This window comes from Pseudorca crassidens, chromosome 20 (assembly GCF_039906515.1).
Source record: "Pseudorca crassidens isolate mPseCra1 chromosome 20, mPseCra1.hap1, whole genome shotgun sequence".
NCBI classification, from domain to species: Eukaryota; Metazoa; Chordata; class Mammalia; order Artiodactyla; family Delphinidae; genus Pseudorca; species Pseudorca crassidens.
This window is the reverse complement of record NC_090315.1, coordinates 57,789,576-57,800,446: the sequence shown is the minus strand read 5'-3', so window position 1 is coordinate 57,800,446 and position 10,871 is coordinate 57,789,576. Positions and strand designations below refer to the sequence as shown.

The following is a 10,871-nucleotide window of genomic DNA, read 5'->3' as shown; positions in this document are numbered from 1 at the left end:
GCTCTGGCCGGTGAGCCCTGCAGCCCGAGGCTTCCACACTCCTCGCCTTCCCTTGCGGCACCACAGTCTCCCCCGCGCCTCCCGGCCCCACTTTGGCTATGGGTACTGAATCCTTCCAGAGCTTCTAGCCGATCATCTGAAATGGTATGAAAATGCAGAAAACCAAACCAATCATTTTTGACACAAAGGAAGCGTCAACAGCAGGATTTCAGGCACCTTTATTCATGGCAGGTATTTTTGGTCAGGGGAAACATTCCTGTTACTTAAGGAAGCCAACTGCTTACATCCCGACTGTCCACTTGCCATTTCCCAGGCTTGGAAGCCTCTTGCACGCGGTCCCATCCAGTCCCTGAGTCCAGCTGGCTCTGGGCTTTCAGGGCCACACCTTGCGACCTACCGGCCCAGTGAGGGAGTTTCTGCGGCTCGGTGATAACAGTGGGGAACTCATTTTATCCCAGAAGAAATCGACTCCTCTGTGTTCCCCATATAATTTATAAATAGGACAAATTATTCCTTAATATTATTATATATTTGCAATTCAAACAATTAAGACTAGTGACATAGGAAACTTGAAAAAAATCACACTGTGTTGACTACGGGTTTCCCTCTCCAAAGCACTGTTCCATTCCCCAACTTCTTCCATATTCTCTATACAAAATCATCCTGCTGCGACAGCCGCGTGGGTCTCCTTCCCATCAACACTGCCTTGGGGCTCAGCACTCCTGACACTGCAGGCTGAGCTGCAGGAGTTATTTTCCCTGTCTCCCGTTATCAGCAATAAAGCCACTACTCTGCTCGAATTTAGGTAAGAAACAGTTTAAAGAAACTATTTCTTAAAAACTCAAGCCTACAACTAGTTATTTAGTAGGCACGGACTTAACGTGGTCTGTTTTCCTTTTCTGTTTCTTTTCCCAGCCAGTAGCTCAAAAGATGGAGTAGCTTAGCTGTAAAGTCCTGCCAGATTTCCTATGGTAACTGCTGTAGATGGACAAGGTAGGGTCCTACTGAAGGTTCAAACCTCATGCAAAACTCTAACTGCTGGAAGCCTCATCACATCGGGCAACTCTGTCACTGTCCATATTTAAACATTCTAACACTAAAGTGGCCGTGATCACTCTTTGTTACTGTAGCATCTGACCTCAAGGACTCAGGCATAAAACCATCGTTCCGAGTTTTGGTGACAGAGTAGTGCCAGATGTTTCTGAATACACACTTTTAAATGTTTTTAACCACTTGGAAAGTATCGCCAACACACTATTTGGTGTTCACTCATCAGTCACTCTGAGAATCAAAGAACCTTAACTATAAATGCCTTACTTCACAAAAATCTTATTATAACCAAGGATCTACCCTATGTCTAATAAAAAATTACACAGCAACTTTTATCAAACAGCAACTACTACAAAGGGAATGATAGAAAAAAAGTGACTTCACAAAAATACCCCCAAAAATTTGACAATTGTATGCAGGAACTGCCAAAGTTTTAGTGTTTAATAGCACAACTGACCAAGGTCCAAGACGTGAATTCACCATGTTCAGGAAACATGGGAGGCAGGGGAGGGAAATCACTCTATAAACTAACTCTATAGTATGTGGTAAGAAGAATGCACACTTTATAATATAAAACCTGTCTACACATAGTAGTTAGTTGCAAAAAGCCATCTGTCTTCTCTTGGCTTGTAAAAAGGGTGTTCCAGATTCCAGTGCAGATGAGCAACCTGTTGAAAAAGCAAAATCCATCAATGTGCTATTCATTCTGTAAGGACACATAAAAAGAATACATAGAATTAGCAACTAAAAATCCTTTCACAATCCTCGTCTGAATTAATTGTACTTTCTCTGCACAATATCCTAGCAAAACTACAATGAAAATCTTTATTAAAAAGATTATTGTGCATTTGTTTTCTACTCCCACTCCTTTCCTTGCATTATGCCCGTCACTCGAGAAATTCTTCAATCTGTTCTCTTTCACTTGATGGGGCTTTTGAATGCCGGACGATACGAGACCCAGAGACGCTCCTAAGACTGGCAGGACATTGCCCAAGTCTATAAGGAATCAAGGTGACAACCACACAAAACAACTACTTGATTTACTAACATACTGCATCAACCCAATCTACTGTTAAGATAACAGTAAATTTAAGTCTCTTACCTCCTGAACCTCTACTTATTTCCTCGGACTTCAAAGCAACCCGTACTTCATAGTTACCTATCATTTGGTCCAGCCAGGACATGCTCAGAAAATAAAAAAGGAATTTGGTGTCTTTTACTGTGTATTTTGCTACCTAAACATTCACAGTAACCTTTATTTTTATAGGGAATTAAAATGCTAAAAATGGGATGGGAACAAAGGGAGTTCAAAAACTACTGTGGGTTGCAATGAAGTAACCGCCACACTCAGGAAAAGGCTTGTCATGAAGGAACCCACTATGGTGAGAACATGGCACTCATCTGTGCGTCTAGCTATCTTGCTGTAACGGGTATTTCTGATTATTAGTCTCTCCTGATACCTGTAACTATGCAATGGAAAAACAAATCAACTCTAGAGCGAAGGCTTAATGTGGCCACAACCTAGGTCATCTAAATCATAATCAGTCATTGTCCTGGCATTCACCTAGTGCAGGGGGTGTTCCCATGAGAATCCTTAGAACTTATGGCATTTATGAAGGTGGCAATGTGCGTATTCTCTTTAAGAAACAAAACAAAACAAACCATTGGAAAATCTGCCAGTGATAAGAATTATCAGGCCAACAAAATACACTTCTTTGTTTTCGCTATAATGATATAAACTCAGGGGTTATCTAATATTAACTAATGGTCTTAACCAGAGATCTAGGTCTCATTGATAAAAACAGGAAAAATAAATTCTTCATAAGGAATTAGTTTGGCATGAAAAATTCAAAGCCTGTAGTCCAGAAGGGGAACAATACAAGGGACGCTTGCTAGATCCTGGCTGGGGACAGATCCAGAGAAAGTCCGACTACATCAAAATCACAGGGACACGCACCACACTTCTACTGTCCCTCGCTCCCCTCACCTTCAACTCTTCTGTGTGGCAGGGATCTTGTTTTCCCCGTCCAGCTCTTCCACCCCAGCCTGTGTCATGAGGTCTGCGATGTTTTTCTCCAGGTCATCAATGCGACTGCTCATGTCATCAAGTGGGGAAGTTAAAGACGGCACCAACACCTTCCACTTCTTACCCCTCTCCTCCAGGGCCCTGCAGACTACAACCTTCAACACAGTGTCTTCATGAAAGTGGTTTTCCAATTTCCTTTGGATACTGTTAGAATCTGGTTCAGAGCACGGGAGTCCGGGGTGAGGATCAAATCCCAGCCCTGCCCTTTACTAGTGATGGGACCTGGGCAAGTTCTTTCATTTTTCTAAGCTTCCTGGTTCCTCATCCGCTACACAAAGGTAACGCTACAACCTCTTCATCAGGTGATGGTGAGGATCACAGGTGAGATACACATGAAATGCTTCGCTCACAGTCAACAGTCAATCATACTAGGCAGCATTACCGGTAGACTGTAAGTTCCTCACAGCCAGGGATCTAGCTCAGCTGTAAGCCCAGCTCTTTGCACAGTACTTCTCAGGAAGTGTGCATCTAAGCTCAGTAAAAAATAATAAAAAAAAAAATCTGGTAAATGACTAGTGGAAGTTGACCTGCAAACCACCCACTTATCGCCACCAGCATCCGGAAACTGGGATCCAAAGGCCCATCAGAAACTGACTACAAATAAAGGATATTTCTTCCAATGATCTGGTCGGACATGGTCTGAAATTTATCTTGCATCTGTTGCAGGAGTGTCTGCACCTGTGAAACAACAAAACACAACAGCCCACGCTTACCCCGAGACACCTTCACGGGATCAGGATAGGAGCCCTGGTGCCACGGGGAGACCAGGATTCCGGGTTCCGGCCCCAATTCTCCGTAGCTCCGTGGCCTTCGATTTCCCTGTCCGGGTTTCAGTTTCCCCACCTGTCAAATTAGACTCGGGGGGCTGGTGACGCCCCCTCCCGTCTGGGCCCGCTGCGATTCCCAAGGCGTCGGGTGTTTTGGGGTGGGGCGCGCAGAGCAGAGTGGGTAAGGAGGGGAGCTGGGGGGAGCCGGGGTCACCGAGATTGAGTGGGGCTGGGTGCGGGGGGCGGGTATGGCTGGGCACGTCAGCAGGAGCAGGGGCCTACAGCCAGCGGCCGGGGGGTCAAGGTGGCCAGGCCGCGGCCGCGAAGCCTCTAGAAACCTGGCTTCCAGAGACCTGCCCCGTGCGGCCTCGGAGAAGGAGCCTCGGTCCGCGGACTTCGCCGGCGCCCCCCGGGGTGCGGCGGCCTCGGGCGCGCCACGCACAGCCGTCCCTTACCACCGAGGTGAGATCCTGCACGGTCTTGGGTTCTGTCTCTGCCATCTCCCCGGTTCCCAGCTTGGCGGTGCTGTCTCAGACGGTCACCTACACTTCCGTCTGTCCGCGCAGACGCCCAGCAGCTGCTTCTCGCGACGTCAGAGGCCAACCGCGGGACGGCGGGGCGCTGTGGGAGCTGTAGTTCGCGCTTCCGTTCCGAGGCGAGGCCCCGCCCACCACTTCTCCGCCTCTTCCACTAAGCCCCGCCCAGCCCCGCCCCTACCGCGCCTCCCTCCTGGCCCCGCCCCGGGAGGAAAAAGGTGAAATGAACCTGCCGTGGGGTTAACGGATGGAGAAGTGGCCTTAGTCTCTTCCCAGACCGTCGTTACAGGCCGCGCTGGCTTTCTCAGGGCGCCTGCGAGGTGTCAAGCCCAGACCTGTGTCGCCGCCTGACCTCCAACAAAACCCCGCAAACCCCGAGAAGGGAGAAGGAGTCGGGTCCCTTGGAGGGAAAACCGACGTCCCTGGGGGGAGGGGCGCGCCCACCACTCGCCCAGTGCCCAGCTGCCAGACTCGTTGCGCCCTGGACACAGTGCTTTTCTTTCTCCCCACGATGGTCGAGCGGAGGTGCCGGCGTTGTGAGACAGGTTGATTTTCACTTTTAAGTGTAAGATACGTTCTGGATGGTGCAAAAATCCTAATGACTTTTTACAAAGTCCTCACACTCTTGTGAGCACCAAGACAAGAGACATGACCAGTTCGCTGGAAGCCCCTCCGCCCCTTTCCTATCACCCCCACCTACCCACCCACGAGGCCGACCGCCGTCCTGACTCTTATCACAGTCATTTCGTTTTGCCAGCGGCTCAGCTTCATACAAGTGGAATCATACGAAAGCCCTCCTTAGAGCCTGGCTTCTTTCATTCAGCATGGGTGTTCCATGGTGTTGGGTGGGGAAGGTTTCTGGTTTGGTCAAGGAGGGAGCAGTGTGCAGGGTTAGGAGACTGGATTTGCTATTTCCGGAGGGGGGCACTGCGGAGTTGGGACCTCAAGTTCCAGCCCGGCAGGTGGTCTTGGGATTGGGTCTTGTTGGCAAAGGGGTAGGAGAGCCCTAGGATGAAGACCTGGCGTGTTCCAGCAACGTTCACATTCCTTATCTCATTTAAGGACTGCATTTGGGGGTCAGTTCCAGCTTGGTTTTGGCTGCAGAGAGCCTGTAAGGGAAGAACCAGCATCTGTAACAAACCTGGGGGGCTGGTCTTAGGGATATAAGACTCGAGTCTCTTCACCAGCCACTTACCTGCCTTCCCCCCTTACCTGCCTCCCTCCCTGCCCTCCTCCCCCAGCCCCCAGGTTCCTTCCCTTGCCAAGGGGCAAAACATTTTATAATTGGGTTGTTGTTAACTGGTATTTAGTTAGCACTTTAACTGATGACTAAAAATAAACCGCTCTCTGGTGTTTAAACTTAATTCTCAGAAGAACCCTGTGACAGAGTTATCACCGTTTTATAACGTTGAGAAAACAGACACAGGAGGGACTAAGTCTTTTAAATCAGGAGGTCAAATTAGGAAGAGACAGGACTTGAGCCCAGGACTTTGACTCTACCCTCTCCTTTTTCTATCTTTCTAGAATTCTCTGAGTTGTGTGAGTTTAGAGCAGGGTTAGTCAACAGTGGCACTGTTGGCATTTTGGGTCAGGTCATTCTTTGCTGTGGTGGAGGTGAGAGGTGCCCTGTACACTGTGGGATGTCGAGCAGCTTCTCTGATTTCTACCCACTAGATGCCAGCAGCATATGCCACCACCCCCTTGCCCGTCGTGAAAACCAAATTTATCTCCAGACACTGCCGAGTGTCTCCTGGGGTGGGGGGATCACCTTCAGATGAGAAACGCTATCTTTAGAGGGATCTATGAACATCGCCTAGAGTTCTGTTCACTTGTTCTGCAACCATGAATTTATTTTCGCTTGGACCATTTCTTGAGAATTTTCCTCTATACTGACAGTGAAGCTTGGTGTGTTAGTTTCCTAGGGCGGCTGTCACAAAGCGCCACACACTGGGTGGTTTAAAACAGCAGAAATGGATTCTCTCACAGCTCTGGAGGCCAGAAGTCTGAAGTCGAGGTGTCAGCAGGGTTGGTTCCTTCTGAGGGCTCTGGGGGGGGAATGTGTTCCATCCTCTCTCCCAGCTTCTGGTGCCGCTGGCCGTTCTTCGTGTTCCTCAGCTTGCAGACCCATCACTCCAGCCCCTGCTTCGTCTTCACATGCCTTCCCTCTGTGTGTTCTCTCTTCTTCTCATAAGGACACCAGTCATATTAGATGAGGGGCCACCCTACTCCCGGGTGACATCATTTGAACTAATTACACAGGCAAAGACCCTGTTTCTAAACGAGGTCGCATTGTGAGGTACTAGGGGTTAAGATTTTAATGTGTCTTTTTTTGGGGGGGCACAATTCAACCCGTAACAGTCGGTAAAGTTATACCACTTTACATTTGTATCCTACTTAGTATTTTATAAAGTGTTTACATAGAGCTCCAAAATCATTTAGCTCGTAAGTAGTCAAGGCTGGGTGAGATTGCAGGCCCTCTCACTTTGGACCCCAATCTCTGGGGCTCCCAGACTCAGCACAGAAGACTGGGTACCCACACCCTGGATTTCTAGTCAGGTCTGGCATATGGCCATGAGCAACACAGAACATGAATTAGCACTTGGATCTGGAGTTTTGCTGTGTGTGTGTGTGTGTGTGTGTGTGTGTGTGTGTGTTTCTGGCAGGAGACTTAAGGCCTTTTTATCCTGATTGAAATTTTCTTTGCATAAATAGCAAGCTAACTTGACACTTTTTTTGTGGAGGCTTTTTTTCTTTTCCACTTAAGCAGAAAGACAGCATATTTTCTCTGTGTGGAGACCAGGGTCTTTTAAACAGCTGCTTTATGCAAAAACTCCACTAATTTATCGTCATGGCTGATATACTTACTTACTTTGCAGGGTTGACATACCGAATGTAACTGAATATTGTTCTACTAACAAAAGTACTGTATTATGTGTGAGGCACTAGCAGTTAACCTTTAAAACTTTGGTTGTGAACAATTTTTTTTAACATCTTTATTGGAATATAACTGCTTTACAATGGTGTGTTAGTTTCTGCTATATAACGAAGTGAGTCAGCTATATGTATACATATATCCCCATATCCCCTCCCTCTTGCGTCTCCCTCCCACCCTCCCTATCCCACCCCTCTAGGTGGTCACAAAGCACTGAGCTGATCTCCCTGTGCTATGCGGCTGCTGGCTATCTACTTTACGTTTGGTAGTGTATATGTGTCCATGCCACTCTCTCACTTCGTCCCAGCTTACCCTTCCCCCTCACTGTGTCCTCAGATCCGTTCTCTACATCTGCGTCTTTATTCCTGTCCTGCCCCTAGGTTCTTTAGAACCTTTTATTTTGTTTTTAGATGCCATAGTATGTGTTAGCATATGGTATCTGTTTTTCTCTTTCTGACTTACTTCACTCTGTATGACAGTCTCTAGGTCCATCCACCTCACTACAAATAACTCAGTTTCGTTTCTTTTTATGGCTAATATTCTATTGTATATATGTGCCACATCTTCTTTATCTATTCATCTGTCAAAACCCCTCATTTCTGTTTAAGTGTCATAGTTATGACAACTGTGGGAGAGGGATGTCCTTAAATCATGAGTATGCTCTTGTAGGATGACAGTTTAGAAAATTCTGCCCTAAGAGAAGGCAGGGAAGCAGAGGGTAAAGAAGTAGTGCTTGCTTTAAAATAGTGCATTGTTACACACTTTGGGAAATGCTGCTGAATCAGAGTAACGAGTCTCTTCTCCTTGGGGATGAATCTCAGACAGGAATTTCTGCAGGTACCGGATACCCGTTTTACATAGAACAATCCATGAGGGCACCAATAATCCTCGGCAGGGAAGACGCTGCCTTGCTGGTGTGAGGAGGGGCAGGGCAGGGATTCAGGATCCACTCTTGGTGAGGAGCAAAGGTAGGGTTTTGTTATGGAGAGAAAAGTCTAGTTCCGGCCAATTTAATTTAGAAACGCCTTCACCCCAGTACCAGTCCTCTTGGCTTGGATTCTTGTGACATCAAGTTTTCCTAGAATCCCTGGCATGCACCCTAGGTAGAGCCACGTGGGACTGTGACTTGGGAGGGTCTCTTTGAGGCTGTGTTAACAAAAGAACAGAAAACAGCTTTCATGGGGAAGAATGGTGTCACCGGTGGCATCCTAATGCATCTTGAATCGCTTTGCTTTGCTTTTGGTTTGAAGTGTTGGTTTATGTTTCTCATGTTCATTGTGGCAATTTTCCAAATGAGTGTCACCATGATTGGCTGACAAACAATCAATTTCCTGGAGACAGAATGCCCAGGGAGGAAGGAAATGTTTCTTACAGACTCTGACTTGGAAGTTTGGTTATGGTTTGCTTCGCTGATCCCGTCATTATCCAATTGTTTTGTCATCATCAATTTCATGTATTGTGTGTGATGATACAAACTGTTCCGTTGACTCCTGGTGACATATGTGTGGTGCTGGCTTAGGATAAGGAGGAAAAGTATTGGTGTTGGAGTCATACATACCACTTACTAGGAGTGAGACGTGGTGTAAGATAGTTTTAACTTTTGTGAACCTCGTTTTCTCATCTGTACAGTGGAGATAATCTCTGTTTCAACAGTCCATGAATTATATAAATTATATATATAGTTATATATTACATGTAAAATGTATAACATAATATGTAAATATACATACATCAGTGTGTGAAAGCTCGCCCATAGGAGGCACTTATAAAGTATTAGCATCCTCCCCTTCCTCTTTTTTTGTTAAGGATCTTAACTAAGTAAAGTTCTTGATGTCTGTCTATCCTGTATCTATTTCATTCTGTATCTCTCTGTCTGTCTGTGTATCTTTCTATGTATTATTTATCTATCTAGCAATCATCTGTATGTTTTTTTCCAAGTCAGAAGGATTTGACGGTTATGAAAGAAGAAAGGAAAGGAGTTAGTTATTAGGCAGGCAGCACTTACTTTTACTTTCTGGCTTTAAATATTATAGGCCAACCAGAGCACCATTTGAAAAAATACACCTTTGCTTTGTCACTGTGTTTAAACTGTACTAAAGCTGGTCTAAGACCAGGTCCACACATTAAAAATCCCAGATCACCTTTATCTGACTATTTCACAAAAGAAGTTACAAATTTCATGGTAACTACAAAGTAAATCAAATATTAATTTACAGCCCAGAAACTATAAGCAATTCAGTAACTAGGGCCCAAAACTACTGTAGCCACAATAGAATGAAAAAAATTTTAATTATAAACTTTTATCCTTTTTGAGCATTTATGAAAAAATTTTTTTTTTAATTTCTGAAAATTTGTATCTTGGGGGGATAAATAATATTTAACATCAGAAGAGTGTTGACATGTGCATGACAACGCAAAACCGTTTTCATATAGCCTTCATTTTCAATTCTTTAATAATCCGAACGCTTGTACGACTGAACGCTGAATCCCTTTGTTTCCTAAAGGAAAAGCTTTAAAAAAACAGCAGAAAATGGACATTTTCAGCGAATACTTCTTACAGGGCTGCTCTGAACCACTTCCTCAAAGGTTCCGTAGCTTCACGGTGATAATTACTGTGCTTTTACTACCCCCGCTGCTTCTCACAGTATCCCTACCGACCAGCAAGCACCTGGGACCAAACAAAATCTCACAGGCTCGTCAAGCGCAGCAGCCCTCCAAGGATTAACGTTCTGATAGCGCTGCAGCGTGGGCGACAGGAAGAGGCGTCTCTGCCTCCCGAATCTGATGAATGTCTAAATGACTTCTGCTTACATTACAGACTTATTCTCAATTTACAGAAGTAAAGTTCTTATCTGAAATCCTTGTTCACACATTCAGTCCCACCATTTTTTTCTCTCTCTACATAGTTCATATATGCTTTTCTAGAAACATAGTCAAAACCAGAGAATGTTTCCAGTAGTGGGCTATTCCATTAGCAATAGGAAATACAATAAGGGTAACACAGTTTACATAGCAAAAGGATTGTTAATTGCCTTAGATGAACAATTATGAAAGCACTTTATCATCGCATTATGAGAGGTTCCAAATCTCAACAGCCAGATAAGGAGAGAAGGTGGGATGTATCATCTTGGTGAAAGGCGGGGCCAGATCATTATTATTATTATTACTATTCTTTAGTAGTTAAACGGAAAAGGAAGTTGTCTTTCTCAGTGCTCACCTTTCTCTTGGAGTGATTTTTTTCTCCTTGGTGATTTATCTGTTGACTCCTGCTTAAGTCAACTACACGTGAATAGATTAATATGCTCCATCTTCAAAATCAGAAACTGCTTGGAGATCCTTTAGAATTTGTCTATAGCCAAGCACAGAACAAGCTCTTGAAGATCCCGCATGACTTTCGCCCTTAGCTTTCCCTCCGCTCAGTTGGTTTGGTAGTGACCGGGTACTTGGGAGGACAGGAGTTAACTTTTGGATAACTGAGATCTCTGATTCATCTGGTAGAC

General features: G+C 45.4%; 1 protein-coding gene across 1 annotated transcript; it reads right to left on the bottom strand.

Moving 5' to 3' along the window:
• Positions 1-202: 202 nt before the first annotated feature.
• On the bottom strand, positions 203-4,516 carry HSBP1 (heat shock factor binding protein 1). Its single transcript, XM_067721322.1, has 4 exons — positions 4,359-4,516; positions 3,748-3,814; positions 3,038-3,158; positions 203-1,718 (listed from the first exon to the last, which is right to left on the bottom strand). The coding sequence occupies exons 1-3, from the start codon at positions 4,401-4,403 to the stop codon at positions 3,040-3,042; spliced, it is 231 nt and encodes a 76-aa protein (XP_067577423.1). The 5' UTR covers positions 4,404-4,516; the 3' UTR covers positions 203-1,718; positions 3,038-3,039.
• Positions 4,517-10,871: the final 6,355 nt, after the last annotated feature.

Coding starts and splice junctions, on each gene's coding strand:
- HSBP1 (XM_067721322.1), bottom strand. CDS start 4,403: ATGGCAGAGACAGAACCCAAGACCGTGCAGGATCTCACCTCGGTG. Junction 3,815..4,358: donor TGCAGGATCTCACCTCGGTG/GTAAGGGACGGC, acceptor GTTGTTTCACAG/GTGCAGACACTCCTGCAACA. Junction 3,159..3,747: donor CGACCAGATCATTGGAAGAA/ATATCCTTTATT, acceptor TAACTTCCCCAC/TTGATGACATGAGCAGTCGC.